The following is a 22,012-nucleotide window of genomic DNA, read 5'->3' as shown; positions in this document are numbered from 1 at the left end:
GGGAGATGTGGGGTTTTTTATGGGTTTGTTTTCATTTTCCCACCCTCATGACTTGTAGGTTTTCAGCATGGTTCACCTCCTCTAGCACCTTGCAGTCCTCTTTTCCAACAATTATGTCCAAATATTATGTGTTTTGAAAAGAAGCTTTAAGAGAAATCCTTTATTTGCCAATCAAATAGACTGTCTGCATGTCAGCCCTTTTTAAAGAATATTGAGTTTTAGGAGATGGGTGGGATCACTTTGTTTGGAGTGTTGTCTACAAATCAGTGGTTTATTTTAGTGAATGTTTGTGAGAAAGAAATCTTTTTTCCTTTTTTTATAGATAGAAGTGTTTATTTCTACTTACCAGTTCTGAATTTCTGCCTAGTAAAATAAGACTTGAAGCTTTTTGGAGGCAGGAGTCTGGGAATTACCCGTGATTTGAGTGTTTTCCAAATTTTTTTTTGCAAGGGGAACCCTCAGTTGTAATTGTTGTGTGGCTTTCAGTTTACTCTTTTTGCCGCTTCCTGTTCTTTTAGACCAGTGGGCTTGTTTTGGAAATTCTGATGGCAGTCTCTTTCTCCAGTGGTTATACCGTTATACTAAACTTAATGGGCTAATTACAACTGAAAAGCTTATTTTTCCATTTTTTGAGAATATAAAAATTAAAAGAAGAGCGTTTAAAATAAATTGGCTGTTAATATAATGAAAAAGGTTTGATTCTCCTTCAGCAGTATAGCTGACAAAATCCTGACCATAGAAACCAACATTTTTTAGTTGTGAGTTCCTGTAGTACACTCTAAGTGTGTGATCAGTGTTGGAAGAATTCCTCCATGACAGCTTTTAAAAGTATGTGAATTGTAACTTTTTCTTTCTGAAGGAAAGTCTTGAGTCTAAACTCAGCTGTGGTGTGTCTGCTAAGGGATGAGAAATTAAAATCTAGAGATTTTAATTCTTCATGTGAAAAGCATCCTTTAATGTTCAAAAATAAGGTCTAGAAAACAGTCATGATGAAAAAGAAATCAGGATAAATTATTAGGAGCTAAAGGCTAATGGGTTGTCTCATTTGTCAGGAAATATTCAGTAAAGAAAGCCAAATTTGGCTGAACTAGTTGAGGAAATTGAGAGAACTGTATCTCCTCATATACTACTTATGAAAGTAGTTCAGTACGAAGATAACAGTCTGCTTGTGGAATCTTTCACTAAAGCCATATTAATTGCTCTTGTATTTTGTAATCCAGGTGACAGGCTTTATTAGTGACTATTTTGAAACCTTAGATAAAAATGGCTGTTTTCTTTTACTCATTTTGATAAAATTGCAGTTAATAACTGTCAATCTAACGATCATCTCTTGCTGTAACACCTAGTAGAATCGAAGAGGTTAATGAGAAACAAGGTATTCAGCTGACATTTCCCTTTTGAAATGTTTGTGGCCCAGTAATTTTAAGAAAATAAACTCCAGTGAAGATACTCTTACAAGATTTTTCAAGGAAAGTAATGATGTCTTAAGTCAGACCCTAATAATGTTTAATCCACGTTTTGTATCTATGAAAATGATTTTTTTAAAATTAGTATTGAAAGTGAAACTAAGGTATTTCTTATCTTTTATGAATTATTTATACTTTCAGTCCAAGAAAGACCTTTTGAAGTTAAAGAGATGTTTCTGGAGGACATTTTACGAAGCACTGGGTATACAAATAAAGAGATGGTCAAGTACAAAAAGGAGAAGCAGCAAGGTAGGGGGTCTTAATGGTAAGGGTTGGCAATGAGTCTCATTAATTGAACAGCTGATAGGATGGCTTTCTGTTAAAATTCCTAGTGAGTATTTAAAAAAAAAATTCAACCCCCACAAAAAATCAGTTGTGACATGGAGGAGTTGTATAACTTCTACTTGGTATTTCACTTCTGGAGAAAGATCTGGGCTGAGATTGTGTAGAAGATAGTTACTTAGGAAGCTTATTTGAATGCAGTAGATTGGAATACTGGAGGCTTAGAGTGTTAGGCACCAAAATGGTGGGTTTTTCCTTGTTCTTACAGCAGATGCTTGCAATGGTGCACTTTGTGTGCCCTTAATCATGGAATTTATGTTGGATTGGTAGCAGCTTTCTCAATTAAATAAAAGAATTAGGATAGGTAAAGCTATGTCCTGATATAACTGTTTATTTAATGGAAAAAAATGGATAATTCTGATGACTTTAACATTTTTTTGGGAAATACTTATGTATTCTAGAAGAGAAACAGAAAAACACTCTCACTGAGTGGTGTTCTCCTCAGGAAAATACTAGCAAACTGAAACCTCAGAGACAAAAATCTGTGCCAAGGGCAACTGAAGAGTATCATATGTTGGATGATGGTGGTGACACAGTATTTAATCAACTGGTAAGTTTTTCCTTTTGTTGAAAGAGTTTTTGCATCTGTGTCATATTTACTAGCCATTTATAATCTGTTTTTTAAAGATACTACTATTAAAGATATTAATTTTATTTCTAAAGATATTACAGAGGATATTAACATATTTTAAAGAGTATTTTATTAGAATGAACTACTCTAGCTGAAGCTTGCTTTTCAGTTATAATGATTGTACATAACTTTTCCTCAGCTCAAGTGGCTCAGCTGCCACTTACTTGAAGTACTTGCATGGGATAAAATAAATGCTTTAACTGATATCTGAGTGCTGGAGTCCTGATTGTTACTTGGAAAAGTAACCATTCAAATTCTTTGTGGGTGATACAGGAGAATAAAGACAACTTTTGGAAGAGGTTAATCTTTCAATGCTGTTTCTTATCTTCAGACTGAAAAAGATGTGAATTGCCTTGAACCGTGGCTAGTAAAAGAAATGGACTCTTGTCTTTCTGACATCTGGTTGCATAAAGATATTGATTCCTTTGCTCAGGTGTTTCATCTCATTTTAACTGAAAATGTCAGCGGTAGGTTTCTCATCTTATTACATAAGAAAAAAGCAACTGCAAATTTATTTCAATTTCTGTGCCTGCATTTGTCTCCAGTTTCAGATTTTGTTACCTTTGCATTCTGATGCCTATTGAAAAAAATGAATAGGGCTAGCAGAATTAATGACTTGTTTAGTTATTTGTTGCTGTACTTGTTTTGAAGTATTGACAGAAGTTACGTTTCTAAAATAGTGTTTAATGCACATGAACTGACTGCAGGGATGAAGTGAGGAAACAAATTCTCTTTGGGCTGAATTTTAAAAGTAATATTTGTACTACATTTGGATGAAAAAATAACATTTCTCTTGGGTTTGCTGCTTTTTTTTTTTTTCCTTCTCAGTTGATTATAGGCACAGTGAAACCAGCGCAACTGCTCTAATGATTGCTTCAGGGAGAGGCTTTTTGAGTCAAGTGGAACAGCTGATCAGTATGGGAGCAAGTATCCACTGCAAATCATCCAATGGCTGGTAATAACAAACACATAAACTGAAAGATAGATTTATTTGTCAATATAGAAGCGAGAAAGAAAATTAGTTTAGATGTCATAGAATTTTCTAGCTTACCAAAAGCACTAATAGGTTTTGACAGCCTATTAGTGAGCTTCTGACTTTTGTTCATCACATTGTTTTCTGTAAATTCTAAATTGAATTCTTAATTACACAGTCTCGATTACGGGCTATACACTTGGTTTTGATATGTCTGATTTAAGACACCGTTTAGAAGAAGAACTATGATCTTTTTCACTGCACTGATTGAATTGGACCCAAAATGTTTGGTGATTCTTATTTTCAGAGAGTTTTCTGATAACCTGTATCAGAAGATCTTTGTGTTATGTCTATAAATATGTTGTATCATGTAAAAATATTTGTGAATCTGTAAAAACTCAAGTTTTGTGGCCATGGATTGTGTCTTCATATAAACAGGGAAGTATTAGCAAAGAATTGTACTGTGGAAAGATAAGAATTGGGATTCTAGTGGTCTCATATTTGGCATTACTACTTGCAAAACTGGAGAAGGAATGCAGTTTAAAAAGTAAAACAGTGAACTGCATTGTGAGGAGGGAACCTCCTGTAAAACATAAAATAGCCCAGTGTATTCCCACATTTTGTTGAAAAATGCCTGGTGTGTAACTTTGTGGGATAATATGAAGGTACTGCAAAAAGGCATGGCTGATCTGTGTGCATTGCCATGTGCTTTTTGAAGAAATGGTGCATTCTTCCTCCTCATTTCATTGTGTATGTTTGCATGTACTTCTGTATAAAACTGTTATTCTTTTGTGGTAAAGAACTGCAGTTATTAAAAATCAGAAAGGTTGTTACAACCTATTTATGCACTTTAAAACAGGAAGTTGCAGATCCAGCAATAACAGCATTGATTACAGTACAGAAATTGATACAAAAGTGTGGTATCAGTTGTCTCCTAACATAATACGCTATTCATATGCGTCTTTTGAAGTGAGAAATCCAGCAAGGATTTTTCTGCAACTCTTTCAGGATGGCTGTTGACTGGGCTAAGCGCTTTGGACAGACAGAAGTTGTTGACCTGTTGGAATGTTACAGGTAAGCTATAACTGCTTTGCTGAAAGAGTTGTGTGACATGTTGAAGGGAAATTCATGTTTTGTCTTCTTTAAAATCTGGCCTAAATAGCAAGATTTTTTTTTAAGAATAGAAATTTTTCAAAAACATAGTTATTAAAAAAGAAAAGTTTGTTTGTACTCAGAATCATAGTGATTATGTTTGCACAACTCTAAGATAAATACAGTTATAGTGGCATAGGACTACTTTTATATTATTAGCTTTTGTCATCTTGATATGGACATTCCTATCATGATGGGCAGGATGTGATCATAGTAACTTAATTAATACGCAGAGATGTTGATTCTATACCAGGTGCATTTTAATCTCATATACTTATTTTGGAAACAAATCTGTTTTGTGTTTTTATCTGTATATTGTTGATGCACAATAGCGATATTAAAGAAACTTCATAGGAGTAACATGTACACTAGGCCATTCAAGAGTTGGTTTTTTTATTAACTTAGAGTTATCATACTTTAGTTATTGTTTTGTGGAGATCTGTATTATTACAATTTCTCTTAATGTAGTTTCTGATAGTGAGAAATTTTTGGAAAATACATGTCTTTTAAATATTTTTCCTTTAGCAAATAAACAAGTACTGTCTTTATACTTTGAGTTCTGTCACATTTACTTATTACTGTTTCAATGAAGTATAAGAAAATTCAAGTTAACACTAAAAATTGAAGTTGCATGTTTTGTTGGAGTACAGTTAAATTAGCGAACAATAATAGTATTGTGGATATACTGTTCTGCAACACTTTAAAATTAAAATTTGAGATGAGTGGGCATGTTGGTCTTGATCTAAGTTTGAGATGATGAATGCAAACCCAAAGCAAACAGCCTTGACTCTGGTCTGTGTATTTTTCTATTTTAGTGCTTCATTTGGATTTGGAAAGCTGGATGAAAGTTCCCTGGTCCAAACAAGTGGTAATGACCTTAGTGCAGAGGACAGAGAGCTGTTGTCAGCTTATCATCACAGTTTTGATGATGAAAAAGTGGATCTGGATCTGATTATGCACTTACTGCATAACATCTGTCATAGTTGTGATGCAGGTAGGTATAAACACCCACTTCCAATAAACTGCTGTGGATTCAGCTTCTGATGAATCATGCTCTTTTTTTCAGAAATCCCAAATAGTTAAAACCTTCCAGGTGCTAGTCTACATGGCACTGACATATATTTGGAGTGAATTTTCTGTTTAACTCTGCAAACCCACTTTTTTTTAGGAGCAATTTTAATATTTCTTCCTGGATATGACGAGATAGTGAATCTGAGGGACCGTATTGTTTTTGATGACAAGAGGTTTGCTGATAATGCTCACAGGTAAAAGCTTTAGTTTATGTGGCTGGGTTGAGGTTTTTATTGCTTCTTTTAAAGTTCCTTAAAATGTTGTCTTTATCTTGTGTTAGATACCAAGTTTTCATGCTTCATTCAAGTGTGCAGACTTTGGATCAGAAGAAAGTGCTTGAAAGTCCACCTTCTGGCATCCGCAAAATAGCAAGTATCAGAGGACTTTGTCAGATGCTGATATTGATGTGTTTTGTCTTTGGTTTTACAGCTACTATACTTTTGGTTGGTTTTTTTTTCTTTTTTTTGCAGATTCTTTCTACAAATATCGCAGAAACCAGCATAACAGTCAATGATGTTGTATTTGTTATTGACTCAGGCAAGGTGAAAGAGGTATGATTGCCTTAAACTTTCTTTGGGAAGTGTTGTTCTAAAATACATAATAGATATATTTTGAAGAACTGTTTTTTTACAGTAGGCTGACAGCTAGTGCATGTCAAGAAACAAAGCTCACTGAGAAGTTCTGACATCCATTTGTTTTATGACAAATGCTGTAAAATAGCTGTTTAAAACCCTGTAAAAGCTACTGTAGATTGATATGTTGGTGTATTTTTTCTTTTTTTTTTTTTTTTTTTTTTTTTTTTTTTTTGTAATTTAGTATTTCTACTTGATTTTTAAAACAAGTCCATCACTTCAGATCTCCATCTTCCTGAGGCTTAGAGAGAACACTGGGAATTCCCTTTGTCCTGCTATTGTATCAAGCCCAAGTCTGATCCATTAGGATTTTAAGCATTGGTTTTGATGTGTTGAGTGCCCGTTTCCAAATTCTTTGTTCAAGAAGAGGGAGATAAAATAATGAGGCAGTTTAAGACCTAGTAAATGGCTTTGAAAATCAGTTTGGATTTCATAGGAGATATGCATACCAAATTTCTGAAGTTCTACGTATAACTTTTTCTGTAATTTTGCATCAAATGTAGAAAAATAAGGATGTAATTTCCATCTCATTTTAACTGAAAATGTCAGCGGTAGGTTTCTCATCTTATTACCTAAGAAAAAAGCAACTGCAAATTTATTTCAATTTCTGTGAATTTTCCTGCTTTTGTCTCCAGTTTCAGATTTTGTTACCTTTGCGTTCTGATGCCTATTGAAAAAAATGAATAGGGCTAGCAGAATTAATGACTTGTTTAGTTATTTGTTGCTGTACTTGTTTTGAAGTATTGACAGAAGTTACATGAGACAAAGTGAGACAAAGAGGAAGACTTTATTCAGTGTAATAATATATTTTTGTGTGGTTTGTGATAACTCAAAACACAATCCGTATCTGAGAATTATTGATTGACTAGAAAACTTTAATTTAGAAAACTGTGTAAAACAAAGATACTGTGAAGGAGATGGAATCAGAAGTTTACTTGAAACTAAGAACTTCAGAACATACCTTTATGCCAGAAGCTGATGATGCTTATTATTATAATTTTATATTATTTAGAAAACTTCTGTTGATAATATAAATCACTAGTAGCTTTTATTTCGTGTACCCTATTCAATCTTGGGTTTATGTTCCTTACTTTGCTTTTATAGAAGTCTTTTGATGCACTGAGTCATGTTGCAATGCTAAAAACAGCATGGATTTCGAAAGCCAGTGCTATCCAGAGAAAAGGCAGGTAATAAATGCCTCATATCAGTTTTTATCTTGCAGATATCCGCTGTCTGGTATGTTGAGAATAAAGTACACAATATAATAGCAGCCACACTGGGTAATGTTTATAGCCTAGTCCAGTATTGTGTTGGACAATGGCCAACATTCATTCTCTACAGAAGAATAAGGGTCAGCATGTATTTCATTGGAGTCATTTCCCAAGCTGTAGAGAAGTGATGCTCAGGAATTTCCCAAAACTTACATTAGGTCTAGGTTGTTTTCACCCCGTGAGCTTTATGTTGCTCCTCTTTCTCCCATGTAGCACCAGCAGCCAGTGTCCAATAAAGTGTTTCACAACTTGTCTGTGAGCAAAGAACTGCCCACTGCTAGTTTTTAATTGATGCTCCATTGTTCCTTTATTAGAAGAGACATTGACCAATGATTCCTTATTCCCCTTCTCCAAACTACTGGTCATGATCATGTTCTTCCCAGCTGTGGGTTGGGCTGTGGGTGAGGGTTGAGAAGCTTATTTAAGTAGCAACAAATGCCTGTTTAGTGACATGGTATTGGCAATAAGTTGTGGGTAATTAGGGCGTGAATGTGAGCATTTGCTGTCTCTGTCCCTTCACTCACCACCTGTTCAATCTTCATTCTGCCTTTTAACTTCAAACTGTTTGAGGGATGTGAAGAGTAAGACATGAAGTTTACAACTTAAACTCCTTATAGTAAAGGAGAGTTTAGATTTGGATTGGTCTTAGGTTAGCAAAAAAACCTACCTCTCTTTACTTAGATAGGCCTTGTTTTTGTTTTTGCATACTATCAAAAATAATCCATGTATTGGAAAACTCTCACCTTGTGTGGGACTTCCACTTAACAACATCTTTTTCATAGAACTGCTTTCTACTTTTCCATCCTATGTTTTGTGTGCGTGTTTTGGTTTTTGGTTGGTCGGTTTTGTTTTTAAAATGAAATGCTAATTTTTACAACTTCCCATATTTTATTTTGAAGGGCTGGGCGCTGTCAGCCTGGAGTCTGTTTTCGTCTCTTCAGCAGGCTCCGATTTCAGAAGATGTTGGAATTTCAGACTCCGGAGCTTCTAAGAATGCCACTTCAGGTGCATGTTGAGTTAGAAATTATAACTTAAAAAAACGTATTTTCATCAAACCATACTATTAATTTTTAAAAAGTATGTGCTTGGGTTTTTTTTCCCCCAAATCTTAATGACCTTTTTTTATTCTGCTTTTTAACTTGCAGGAGATTTGTTTATACACAAAACTGCTGGCTCCAATTAATTGTCCAATTGTAGACTTTCTTATGAAAGCTCCTGATCCTCCACCTGCTGTAATTGTGAGAAATGCTGTGCACATGCTTATGGTCAGTGAAAAGGATTAGATTTAGATGAGAATTGTATTTGATTCCCTATTTGTTGTTTGGCAACATAGTTTACTGACTTCTGTTTGTACTGCAACTGTTGCTTAGTTACTTAAGGATGTTTTGAATTTGTGTTTATTGTCTGGTTTTATTTTGTGTGTGGGAATGTGTTTTTCCATATTAAGGGAAGAGAATGTTTAAAAATCTTGTCTCAAACTTTCAAGTTTGACTTGCTTTTTTATTGCTTGGCAGCAGTTCTAGTTAATGTCCAGTATTCACATCCTTTCTGCTTTCATTGTAAATTAATTTTGTCCACTGTTCTCATCCCCTTCTCCTTTTTTATATTTTTTTTTTTTAACAGACAATAGATGCTATGGACCCTTGGGAAGATCTCACTGAACTTGGTTATCATCTCACTGAATTACCAGTAGAGCCACACCTTGGTAAAATGGTGTTGTATGCAGTTGTTTTGAAGTGCCTGGACCCTGTTCTTACCATTGCCTGTGCTCTGGCCTGTCAGGACCCTTTTGTCCTGCCCACTCTGGCCTCTCAGAAGCGTGCAGCCATGCTCTGCAGGAAACGCTTTGCTGCAGGGACCTTCAGCGACCACATGGCCCTTCTCAGGGCTTTCCAGGTATTACTTCATTTCAGGAAGAGTAATAATCACAACAGATCACCCATGCAAGCAAAGGATGTCCCAGTCAAGTTGGATGTACGGTAGACTAGGATTAAGTCCTTTGAGAAGAAACTCCTGTATACTGAACTCATAAATTTGTGAAGGAACACTTTTTGTCATATCTTTTGTTGGTATTTTCAAACCTTGTTAAATTCTGAATGTTCCAACAATGTGTCTCTTTATATCCTGCTATGCTGATGACTTAAAATAGTAATCTTAATACGAACTACTAAGTGATCTTTATACTAACTTAATGGTCTTAAAATATAACTTCAGATAGTGATCACTATATGTTCGTGTAGGGAATGGGTGAAGAGAATCTAATACTTAAACAGAAAAAAATCTGGTTTGATATGTTTACTTTCAGAGTGGCTTTTGCTTTCATTTTATTGATGTAAATGTAATTTTTTAAAAAATGCATTTTTAAATTTTAACTAATCTAGTTAATATGCAAATGTAAAAAAATATTCTTTTCAGGCATGGCAGAAGGCGCGCAGTGATGGCTGGGAGAGAGCCTTCTGTGAAAAGAACTTCCTGTCTCAGGCCACGATGGAAATCATCGTAGGAATGAGAACACAGTTGCTTGGCCAACTCAGAGCCTCAGGTAAATAGCTTGGAAAAAATTTCAACATAGCTTTGAAGTCAAGAGTAAAGAAGTTGTAACAAGAATAGTGTCCACTGGTGTAATTCTCCTTACTTAATTTGAAACAGACCAGTACACCTTCATGCTGGGTGTGGTGAAGATGAGAAAGTGTGGCTGGGGAATAGCTGATCTAACTGAAAGAATCGTGGTTGTTCCACATGCCACTGGCTTTCAGTGTGAGATATGTTTCCTTGGATTTTTAAATTTTAGAAAATTATTTCCATAGGAAATGTCTTTGTATTGTTCAAAGTTAATTCTATTCTATGTTAGTATAAAATCCCTGTGGTTTCTTCTGGGTGCTGTTAAGGTTGGCAGTGGTGAAAAATGCATCAGTTTGCAGTTCATTTCAATTTATTTTCAAACTCCTTCTGAGAGGCAAAAAGGTAAATATTAAATACAAGCAAACATGGCACACATTTATCCTTTGCTTTCTTCAGGTTTTGTTAGAGCCAGAGGAGGAGCTGATATTAGAGATGTTAATACTAACTCGGAGAACTGGGCTGTAATTAAAGCTGCCTTGGTGGCTGGGATGTATCCCAATCTCGTGCATGTAGACAGAGAAAGCCTGGTTTTGACTGAACCAAAGGAGAAGAAAGTGCGATTTCATCCTACCTCTGTTCTTAGTCAGCCTCAGTATAAAAAGGTACAAGCGCTTTGAATTTATAGTTCACGAAAAAGAGCACTATTATCAAATGCTTTAGAAATGTCTCTTCATAGTTGTCAGTGCTTTAAAAGCAGCATGTGCATTAAAAACTAAACCTTTAGAAAATATTTTTTCTGCCACTAGGTAGAATAAAAGGGAGTTTGTTTATTTTTCCATTATTTCAATTAGTCCTTCCTCTAGGTGGAACAAGACAAAATGGTAAAACAAGAACCCCTAGTTATAAAACTGGTTTCAAGAATCATAGAATCAGCCAGGTTGAAAGGGACCTCAGAGATCATCAAGTCCAACCCTTGATCCACTACCACTGCGGTTACTAGACCATGGCACTAAGTGCCACATCCAGTCTCTTTTTAAAAATCTCCAGGGATGGAGAATCCACTACTTCCCTGGGCAGCCCATTCCAATGTCTGATCACCCTCTCTGTAAAGAAATTCTTTCTAATATCTAATATCTAACCTAAACCTCCCCTGGCACAACTTGAGACCTGCTGTAATGATCCCTGCTTGTAATAGCAGGATGAAGTTCTGCTCTGAAACTTTTCTTTTTTAAAGCAAAATATTTCATTTCAAGGTGATAGGATAATTTGTGAGTCTGGCTGAATTCTCTCATGCTTTTTTATTTGTGTGTGTTTATATAAAATATTATTTCTACACAGATACAGAATCATAGAATGGTTTAAATTAGAAGAGACCTCAAAGATCATCTGGTTCCAACCCCCCCCTTCCATGGGCAGAGACACTTTCCATTAGACCAGGTTGCTCCAAGCCCCATCCAGCCTGGTCTTGACACTTCCAGGGTTGAGGCATCCACACCTTCTCTGGATAAATTAACAAATACGTTAAAATTAATTTTAATTACAAAGAGAGGGTAAAATAGCCTACTGTTATCTGCTCTTGCGTAGATTCCCCCGGCAAATGGACAAGCTGCAGCCATTCAGTCACTCCCTACAGACTGGCTTATATATGATGAAGTGACGAGAGCTCACAAGATAGCAAACATCAGGTGCTGCTCTGTTGTAACACCTGTCACTGTGTCACTCTTCTGTGGACCAGCCAGACTGCCAAGTAATGCCTTGCAGGCTTCATCATCCTTCCGAGGTACACTGGAATCTGGATTTGGAATGTTTCCATTGGTATATCATCTGGAAAGTTTATTTTTCTACAGTATTTATTACATATATTAGTTAATTCTGAAAACAGAGTTATAGTTCTTGTAGATGTTCAAGTATAGTTTGTAGACTCTCTTACAAATGTCTCAGTTTTGGGAATCCATATAGATTCATATCCATAAATTACACTTACACACTTCTGTAGTCTCAGAAATTAAACTACAGTTTGTAGGGGAAAAAAGAATGCAACCAAAATGTCTAATGATTATACTAGTGCTGAAAAGTGTAGTATATATGTTTTTTTTCTGCAGACTAGTGTATTTGATACTTTGAACCAGATTATTCAAACTGAGTAATTTAGAAATAATCAATATGGTAAATAGTCATATTGCTTCCAGCTGACACATGCATTTTCAAGATCATTTTCTACTGATAACTTTTAATGTCAATTAGCTGTACTGTTAACTATAAGTAATAAAGAATATCTAGAAATTTCCTTTTTTGTATTTAAATTGAGTGCTGTAGGAATAGAAACAAAAATAATCTATCCTGCTGCCAGTTCTCATAGTTTATATCAGAGTCCAAGTTATTTCTGAAGCTTTCTTGTCTTGCTTTTAAACTGTTAACCTTTGAATACTCTTCATGCTGATGGAATTGCACTTTCAAGAAAATAAGAATTCCTAGTTAATAGCCATATATATAATTTATTTTTTTCTTAATCGGTCTTTAAATCTGCTGTTTTACTAGGAAAGAGAGCCATGTGTGTGTTTACAAACAGTTTCAGGCAAAAGTTTGTTAATGGTTGTCAGTAGTGATGAAGGTACATGAGTTGAGACAGATCCCATCAGTAAAGGTGTTTACAAAGTAGAGCCCTCAGCAGGTCTGGCTGCTTGAGTTCTGCTAACTGGAGCAAAGACTTTTCACTGGGGTGTATTTGTAGAAAATAAAAAATGGTTCTACAAATGTTTACATTTTAAAGTAAATTTTAGAAGGAAAAATAGCTTATTGCTGGTAATACAGTAGTGTTCAGTTTTTTGTATGTAAGTGGACATAGTATAGAAATGTTAATGCACCTTTTATATTTAATTCAGGGGGTGGGGTATCTAATGACAGCAGTGACAGTGAGATGGAGGACAAAACAATTGCTAATTTGGCACTTTTGAAGCTGGATGAATGGCTCCATCTCAAACTGGACCCTGAAGTAAGTAATATATCACTTCTGTGCTTGTTTCATGTAGAAGGATATTTACGTCATACCAACCTAAAAAGATTTTTGTGACATTTGATTAACCAAGAATTTCTTGTAAGAGTGGCTGTCATGGTCCATTTGGGTGTCTCAGACAAGGTACTCTGTGATTTAACCTTTATTTCATGAACTTTTCAAGAAATAAACAGGGTCTCAATCTCCTTTTGCCCAGAGTAGTCTATTGCATGAATTCACGTATTCACCATCTAAGTTGTGATGTTTCATAACTTACTACCCATAACTCTCAATTCTTGCACCTATAAACCAAGAGAAAAATAAGGATTAGTTACTTAGCTGAAATAGTGCCTAGCTCTTTGAAATAGAAGTCTCTAGGTCATTCAGGAGCTGTGGCTCTGGCAGGAGGTAGAGTAGTTTATGGGTTATGAAACACTTGGAGTTATCAGTTCTAATAACAATACTGTCTCTCCTAGACATGTCCAAAAGCATGATTTTTAAAATTTTATGATGATGAAAGCATTTATGATAAAATGGGAATTAGACTTTAGTCTTCTAGATTTAGTCATCTCATTTGAGCAGAAGTCTCTGTAAGAAAAATATGTCACTTAGAGCTCTTTTTCTTCAGGTGTGAATGAGGCGTGCATGAATACAGCCTGAATTGAGAGGAAGGGCATAAAGCATGAGAAGATTGGGGTTATTTTAAAAAGATAAAATTTTAGAGTGGGAAAAAAAATCTGTGGGTTTTGCAATACAGTGTTAAGTTTAGTACAGAGCTAAATGAATTTTTCAAAAATCACCTTTCATCCTAGGAAAGAAAAGCAGCTTAACAGGTTAGTTTAAATGTGAGGTTACCCTCCCTCCCCGAGACCTCAGTCATGCCTTTCAGTTTGTTCCCATTAGAATGCCAGGTGCTGCCTGATAGGAAAGACATAGGGTTCCCTTACCTGTCTGATCTAACTTTTATTAGTCTCTAACAGAATTGACATTCCTTGCAGGCTGCTGGAATGCTCTTGCAACTCAGACAGAAGTGGCACAGCTTATTCCTGCGTCGCATGCGAGCTCCTTCTAAACCGTGGTCTCAAGTTGATGAAACAACTGTAAGAGCAATTACAGCTGTTTTAAGTGCTGAGGAACAGTCTGCAGGTTTGCAGCAGCCTTCAGGAATTGGTCAGAGACCAAGGCCTGTGACTTGTGAAGAGCTTCCTTTGGCATCTGCATGGAGGTCAACCAACATCAGAAAAGGCTCAGCAGAAACTGAATTCTCTGACTCGTCTAATGCTGAAAAGTAAGATGTTGAGGTTTTCTATAGACTGTAGGTTGCAATGTGTTTATTTATAAAAGCACCACTTGAATGCTACTATAATAGGAAGGTAAAAACAGTAGAAATACAGTTGAAAGGTTTGACACTGTCCTGTGCTGTGTTGTAGTTGTGATTTTTCATTGAGAATTATTTCACATACGTGTGCCTGCTGTTTGAGAGAGCAGTCAGGAATAGCATCCATGAATCCATCTTTGAGAAGTAGCAGAAGAGGTTTAACTGTAGGATTCAAAACCAATGCATGATCAGTATGGGTTTTTTAGTTACTGTTTAATGTGTTTTGGAATTACTGTGGTATGTGTGGTCATGCAGAGGGCTGATATGTAGATATAAATTGTTCTAGGACTGCTTGTGAATCTCATGGTATGCCCTGTATCTACCTTTACTTTTTAGAGTTTCAGTGAAACCTACACCTCCCACACTTCACCAGCCAAAGAAGTACAAAGAGAAAGATATTTTGCACTCCAAACGATCTTCAGACGACAGGTCATCTCAGTCATCAGTGAAGCCTGCAGACAGCAGCAGCTATCCCAGCCCTTGTGCTAGTCCTTCCTCTCCAATATCTGGAAAGGTAGAGGAGTTCTCATGAACATATTACCCTGCTCTTCAAAACTAATAGAATTTCTTTCTGATATATTTTTGCAGCTATCAGGTATTTTATTGATTAATTAAGAACCTAACTTAGCTTTTAATTTATGACAACTGCATAATAGTTCCTTCTGGAACTTAGAATCTAGACTAAATATCCTTGTTACACTAGTTTAATACAGTAAAAATATTACTCTTTGCAGACTGCATAGATAAAACTATCCAAAGTAGAAAAAAATCAGATTATTTTTTAAAAACTTGTACTAATAAGCAGTGAGGGTATATTTTTTTCCATCTTAATTAGTATATTGTACATGCATGTCTGAAGTTTTCGGATCCCACCTTCCTTTGTTTATGTAATAGCATAATACTGATAATAATATGTAATTATGTAATAGCATAATACTGATTCTCTTTAAGCTTTGTGTTATCTGCCTCATTAGGAGTGCATGAGTTTTTTTAATGATCCTTATTTTAACAAAGAACATATTTTTAGTGAGGTTATTGCCATAATTCTCCCTGTATACTTGAATAGTAAACTGCAGTAATATTAAATAGATCATTGAGAGGAAACTCCATGGACTCTTGGAGGATTTAATAATTCCTCTAAAGTCTTTCAGCTTTTAAATGCAGCCAGTGTAAAGGGGTGAAAGCATGTTTCTTGAAGGTAGAAATTCAAGTAGTGTTCTGTAGGCTGCAGTCTAGGATGGTTAATTTTGTGTCATCTGAAGGCATGTCCAACTCAATGAATTGTAATTAATCACTAGACTATTTAGGCTTGTCCTGCTCTTCTTGTTGCTGCCCCTCATGGTTGAATTATTATTTTGAAAAGTGCTTAAAAAAATGACAGATGCGAAATACATTTTGAAGCCAATTCAGACAGAACCAGCTGATAGATCCTATGTCTCTTGTAGAATCTAGGGGAGGAGCACAGTCAAGGGATTCTGTCTTCATATGTGTAAAACTTTAGAACTAAAGCCTGGTTTCTTTTATTGTATTAATTTAATGTAATTTTTCCAGGGTTCAAAATCTCCTTCACCAAGACAAAATATGCCGGTTCGGTACTTTATAATGAAAAGTAGCAACTTGCAAAACATTGATATTTCTCAACAGAAGGGTATATGGTCCACTACGCCAAGTAATGAACGAAAACTGAACGGAGCCTTTTGGGAAAGCAACGTGGTTTACTTAATATTTTCTGTTCAAGGGTCTGGATGCTTTCAGGTGAGTCCTAAGGTAATACTAGATATTAGCTGTGGTTGATGGTTTGGGAGAGTGCAGCAAATGACTGAGTGTAGTGTGGAGGGCTTTGCTTATGACTTCTGTCTGACCTTCTGTTAAGTAGAGCAGCATGCAGATCTCTCTGGTTGCTGAAGAAGTATTTCTTTCTTCTCTGAAATATGCCTTTTTAATTAACTCAGTTTGTTCCTCAAAGGCTAAGACTGAATTGCCTCCAAGCATCATGAGTCAGAGTAATGTTTATACCCACTAATCTTTTAAAACAACAAAAAGAAAAAAAAAACTTAAAAAAAATGTTACAAACAGGGAGTGTTACTCTTTGCATACCAAAATAAATATTGTGAATGAACAAGCAGTTGCAGTCAAGTCATACCTTTCTAAAGCCAGGAAACTCACAAATACCTTTATTACAAATTTTAAAATCTGGTTTTGCCTGAAGTGTCGTTTGTAAAAGTTAGGAAGCCAGCCATGATTGTTCCACAGCTGTGTCTTGACTTCAGGTTTAGTGAGTTATTTGTCAATAACTTCTCGTCAAATCTGTGTCCAGTTTCAAGTTAAAGACTTGGCCTGGTAATGCAAAGTTGCAGGTTAGCTGTGTTGTGGAGCCAGCCAAACTCAGGTGTTCCAAGTGAAGAAAGTTCAGCTTACTTCCTCATATATAGACTGTTCTTAAAAGTTACTTAAAAGTGTCCTTAAATAAGTTAGGTGCAGTCTTGGATTGGGATTTCTTTCACTTTCTTTTTGAATACTTGTCTTGGAATTTTGTTCTCCTTCATTGAAGAAGGAAATCAAAACAACCTTGACTTCTTTCTTTGAAGAACAGCTACACTCTCTCAATTCTATGTGAACATTGTTAATGTAGAGGGAATATGGGAAGGAACAAATGGATTTCTGCAAAAAATACAACTAACAAGGAATAGCTTGCTATAGACTGTTCTGTAGTAGAACATTTGTCTGGGTTCCTTGTGCTCAAATGATTTTACAACACCTTTTCAGTCTCTGTTACGAAGCTTAAAAACCTTTGAAGGTAATGGTGAGAAATTAATTAAGAGACATTCTTTGTAGTCAAATTCTAGAAGGCATATTTGAAGTGGAAAAAGAAATGATGCTTCTAACTTTCTGGATGTAAACATTTTAGAAGACCCAGCTTCATGTGAATCACTATGAAACTAATTTGAAAGTTGCACGTGAAGTTCAGTAATTTGTTGAATTCATTATGTCTGTTCTTTCACACTTCAATTTTTGTTGCAGGGTTTTGCTAGAATGGGTTCAGCGATTGGGTGTGAGAAAAGTCAGGATTGGGGATCTGCTGGTTTTGGAGGCGTTTTTAAGGTGGAGTGGATCAGAAAAGAAAGCATTCCTTTTCAGTTTGCACACCATTTGCTCAACCCTTGGAACGACAGTAAGAAAGTACAAATAAGCAGAGATGGCCAGGTAATGTTAATCTCTTCTCTGTACTTGGTAGAACTGTGTATTGTTTATTAGCTTGTTCAGCCTTGACATTTATCTCAACTGTGCTCACTATGTGTTAATCTGAATCACAGTTCATTGGTGTGCATTGTACCTTCTGCTAATGCAGAACTACTGTTGAGGTAGTGAAGATGTTCTGATAAAATGAAAACAGTTTCTTGCTTAATACGTGTTTAAAAAGAAAAGATTTAAAGCTGGATGTTTCCAAAAAGAAGTTGTTTGGAGTTGGTAATTTTGGTTCTGGAGGTTTGTGCCCTCTTTGATGCATTCCCCAAGATAGTTTGTCACACCCAAATAACTGTTAATAATTCATAGCTTGGAATTTTCTGTAAAGCTTGAAGAGAATCTAGAGTTCTGAGGCAGAATAAAGCTCATGACAGTTCTCCAATTTGTTAAAGCTAAATGCAACTACAAAAAGCCAAAGAACTGACACAAGAGTTCTCTGTGGCAGTTTCTGTGTTCTCCCTGACTCTTCCCAAAACATCTCGACGATTCAAGAGCTAAACCTTTTGTATCGTCTTCCCACTACTTCTCCAAAACCTCTCCAGTTTAAAGAAAGGAGAATACTGTAAGAACAAGGAAAGGAATGTAAATGTAGCACATGTTGGAGTTGACTGGGCTTCTCTTGTAAGCAGCTCTTAAGACCTAAAGAGTCTCAACAATGTTAAAATTGTTATATTAATGTCTATGATTCCACCAAGAGCCACTGTATTTCCTGTGACCTGCCTTTCCACATTCTCCACCACACTTGATGGAATTAAACTTAAATGATATGGGAAAAAAAGATCTTTAGTTAGTTAGTGAGTGACCTGTGGAAGATACAAAGTATATGGTGCATCAGTTCCTGTATGTGGCAGTGGTGTGTTCACTGGGAATTCTGTGTGTGAGCACTGACATCTTACTGTGGAAAAAAACCACCCCAAACAGCCTGTAAGGCAGTGTGGATGAAAGTTTCTATCTCTGCTGAGCCCTAGTAAAAAAAACCTGCTGTGCCGGGAGTTCTGATTTATGTCCTGATAGCAAAACGGAGGCTGAAAGCAATCACCAGCAACCTCATATAATAATTTTGTTGTAAATAGTTTCTGTGTGTTCAGTACTAGCAGTGCAAGTAACTTCTCTAATTTCCTGTTCATTTCTAGGAGCTGGAACCACAAGTTGGGGAGCAGTTGCTGCAGCTTTGGGACCGTATTCCTTTGGCAGGAAAAAAAATGACTGATCATGTCAAGTAATGTGATGGAGGTGGTTATTTCATGTGTTGCTTGCTGGTTTTGTGGTAGAGGAAAAGCTGTCAACATACAGTGTTGCTTTACAGTACTATGTTTCCTTTGTAGCTTATAGAAAAACAGATGCACTTATTACTAAATATTCTGTTCCTTTTGATTTTTTCAGCTGGTTTAGGTTGTTGAAACATCAGTCCTAACCACTAGAACAAGCAATGTGTCTACAGTACAAAGGTGAGGAAGAAGGGGGCACAACAAGCTCCTGAAGCTAGAAGTGGAAAAATAAGAGAGAATTGTTTGATTTCAGTGTTTCCTTGTCTTAAAAAATGTGATAATACTATTCGCCAGCCTGTTTTTGACTAAATTTTTTTTTTACAGTAGTGTGCAGTTGATAGTTAAAGACACAGTTAAGTTCAAAACAAAGTTTGAAACAATGGACTACATAAAGGTTATTTGTGGGTTTAAAATAGCACAGCAGACAGTCTAAGTATGCAGGTTGCAGTTAAAGTTTTCTCAACCCAGGAAAATGTATGACAGTGTAATGTTAATCAATTTTGCAGCTTGCTTAAAAAACCCATACTGTGAGAATAGATATCTTCAAATACATTGGAAAGTTCCATAAGTGTTTGTTGAACTTCTGTATGCACAGTGAGGGAGAGCAGGATATATTCATATAAACAACTAGGCAGCAGGAGAATGTTAATTTTTAATTTATTTTTATTTAATTATTTTAAAACATTAATATAAATTATTTTAATTTAATTAATTTAAATTTAAAAAGAGAAGGGAAAGGAGCATGAGACTTTTGAGATTGGATAGGTCCAGTGATGTTTCCAGTTTCAGTTATTTGTCACCAGAAAGAGGTGACTCACACTGTCACCAGCTGAAACAGTCTTTCAGAGGCCTGCAGCCAAATGGTACTAACTTAGCACTGTTCACTAACTTAGCACTGTTAGAAGATTTCTTTAAAAAAAATAAAAAATAAGTACAGTACAACTTTCTTGATCGTTTATTGTAGTCTTCATGCTTTCTTTCACTGTGTTTCTTTTTCTTCCATACCATTAATGTCTTGGTTTATTTGGCTTCTCCTTACTTGTTAATACACTGTATTGCAAGGCTGATACAGATTTGGTCTGCTCACTGTCAGCACTGTGTTCGTGGTCATTCTTAGGTTAAAACAGGAGCTTTTCCTGCTTCTGAGCCTCTCCTGAGTGTGATTATATCTGAAGTGAAAACTAAAGCAGGATGAAGGGTAAGGAGGTGAATCTGTCTGAATAATAACAGGGCAGCAACAGCAGGCAATCTAGCAGAATCCTTGTATCGATGACAACAAATGGGAGAAATGGCCCATCACCATCGTCTCAGCAACAGTAAAGATCCCAGTTTGGAGGTGATCAGCCAGGAGTGATTTACTCTAGAGTAAATGAAGTTCTTGCAGGGTAGACCATTGTCCATGGAAACTAGAGTAAGGAGTAAGGGAACATAAACAGTGTTATGGAGGGAAAACGTTGTATCACATTAGAAAATAAAAAGATTCCTGAAAATACTAAAAAGCATGGCAGGTAATTGAATCGGGCGATTTGAAAAAGAGGCTGTATTTTATTTGTGTCTAGCCCAGAAAGAGTTTTAAAGCTGATACAATACCAGGTGAGTGTGAAATTATTACTTTTTGCCGTGTGTTGAATAGTGCACAGCTTTGAGATTCACAGCCTGGTCTTGTAAGTTTGCTGTTGCGAGTGGTCACGCTGCATTTGGTACTGTTGGGGTATGAGCAAAGGTTGTAGCCCAAGCCTCTTAAATAATGCACTGCTTTGCTTTATCCATAGGGAATGTCTGATGAAGCCTGGCAGGAATCAAATAAGATCAAGGAATAGGGAACAAAACACAATTGCCAAAATTGCTCTTGTATGAGGATGTTCTGGACACTGGGCAGAAACTGAGATTGTGTGACACATGAAAAAGAGATTTAATATCTTCTGCTCTTGGAACACATTTTGATAAATCTTGAAAGCAAGCTGTGCAGGAAAGGGTGCAGATTCTGTAGACCGATAAGCTTGCTGTGACTTTCATAGTGTATCCTGTCAAAATAAGGGCACAAACCTTCCCTTTTTGATTGTTTTCATGTCTCCTTTCAGACTAAGGAACTCTTTTGCTACTCGTGGTTTCTCTATTAGTTTAAGTGCAGTTAGTAATGAAGGAATCTGTCTTGTGATTCAGCAAGGGCAGTGTTTCAGTGGCTTGGCCACTGCTGAGTTATAACACACCCTAAATCCATACAAAATGAGGTGTCATTGCTGTAAGAGAATTACGGTGCTCTGTCCACAGCTTTTATATGAAAGAGGGATGTACCTTTTATTCTAGGGCAGGGATTGGATCAGAAGTACCAGTCTAGGAGAGACAGAGAAGAAGGGCCACAGGACACCTTACGAACAGGCTGTGAAGTTTCCAAGAGGCCCTTTGTTTTGTCCTAGCTTATTTTTCTGGCTGCCTACCCAGGTTGGCTGGAACTGGTCATGTGTAGATTTCACGTGTGAATTTCACTGAGTCTTCAGAGGCACTGAGAAAATTTGTTGTGAAGGACTATGGCCCAGATTGCTCATCAGAGGACTGCAGTAGCCACATTATATTGCTCTTCAGTCCGAGGCTTAGGTAAGGCTACTTGGTTCTGCTCTCACTCTTCTTTAGAGCAGTCAAGCTAGATGGGGTCAGAAAGTGATTAAAAACCACACCATGGTGTTTTTACCAAGGTGTTTAGAGAGTCTGCTGTGTTGCTTCCCAGTACCCAAGTTCAAAAACTGCAGAAAGCATGCTTTTGTCAGACTTGAAACTTGGTGGGAATGTGCCAGTTCTCATTTCAAAGTCAGGGCAATTTTGGTTGAAGTCAGAGATCACAGGCACCCTGTTTTAAAACACCCTTAGAAAAGGAAATGTAGCTGGAAAAGGGAGCTTTTAACTTCTCAGGCACAGTACCAGTAAGTGGTGAAGCTCCTATCTCCTGAGGTTTGTTTTAATCAATATAGCTCCACACAATAATGAATCAAACCAACAGGTGCTGTCCAGTAAATGTGACCCAAGAGTTACA

The 22,012-nt window shown here is 36.3% G+C and overlaps 1 protein-coding gene across 2 annotated transcripts in view; it reads left to right on the top strand.

Moving 5' to 3' along the window:
* The window catches only part of YTHDC2 (YTH N6-methyladenosine RNA binding protein C2), a 28,555-nt gene extending 8,629 nt beyond the window's left edge, over positions 1 to 19,926 (top strand). The window contains exons 8-30 of one of the 2 annotated variants that reach the window (XM_064642678.1): positions 1,608 to 1,715; positions 2,210 to 2,358; positions 2,771 to 2,906; positions 3,268 to 3,394; positions 4,421 to 4,486; positions 5,380 to 5,558; positions 5,733 to 5,829; positions 5,916 to 6,003; positions 6,106 to 6,186; positions 7,372 to 7,454; positions 8,438 to 8,543; positions 8,684 to 8,803; positions 9,162 to 9,434; positions 9,954 to 10,080; positions 10,557 to 10,762; positions 11,685 to 11,880; positions 12,983 to 13,092; positions 14,091 to 14,380; positions 14,807 to 14,984; positions 16,022 to 16,225; positions 17,492 to 17,674; positions 18,850 to 18,949; positions 19,100 to 19,926. In XM_064642678.1, coding sequence (XP_064498748.1) covers positions 1,608 to 1,715; positions 2,210 to 2,358; positions 2,771 to 2,906; positions 3,268 to 3,394; positions 4,421 to 4,486; positions 5,380 to 5,558; positions 5,733 to 5,829; positions 5,916 to 6,003; positions 6,106 to 6,186; positions 7,372 to 7,454; positions 8,438 to 8,543; positions 8,684 to 8,803; positions 9,162 to 9,434; positions 9,954 to 10,080; positions 10,557 to 10,762; positions 11,685 to 11,880; positions 12,983 to 13,092; positions 14,091 to 14,380; positions 14,807 to 14,984; positions 16,022 to 16,225; positions 17,492 to 17,674; positions 18,850 to 18,939 — 3,197 coding nt within the window. In that variant the 3' untranslated portion in view covers positions 18,940 to 18,949; positions 19,100 to 19,926. Of the gene's footprint in view, positions 1 to 1,607; positions 1,716 to 2,209; positions 2,359 to 2,770; positions 2,907 to 3,267; positions 3,395 to 4,420; positions 4,487 to 5,379; positions 5,559 to 5,732; positions 5,830 to 5,915; positions 6,004 to 6,105; positions 6,187 to 7,371; positions 7,455 to 8,437; positions 8,544 to 8,683; positions 8,804 to 9,161; positions 9,435 to 9,953; positions 10,081 to 10,556; positions 10,763 to 11,684; positions 11,881 to 12,982; positions 13,093 to 14,090; positions 14,381 to 14,806; positions 14,985 to 16,021; positions 16,226 to 17,491; positions 17,675 to 18,849 lie in introns of both variants that reach the window. The other variant, XM_064642677.1, reaches the window with a different exon arrangement.
* The last annotated feature ends 2,086 nt before the right edge of the window (positions 19,927 to 22,012 follow it).

This window comes from Pseudopipra pipra, chromosome Z (assembly GCF_036250125.1).
Source record: "Pseudopipra pipra isolate bDixPip1 chromosome Z, bDixPip1.hap1, whole genome shotgun sequence".
Taxonomy (NCBI): Eukaryota; Metazoa; Chordata; class Aves; order Passeriformes; family Pipridae; genus Pseudopipra; species Pseudopipra pipra.
This window is presented reverse-complemented; position numbering and strand designations above follow the sequence as displayed.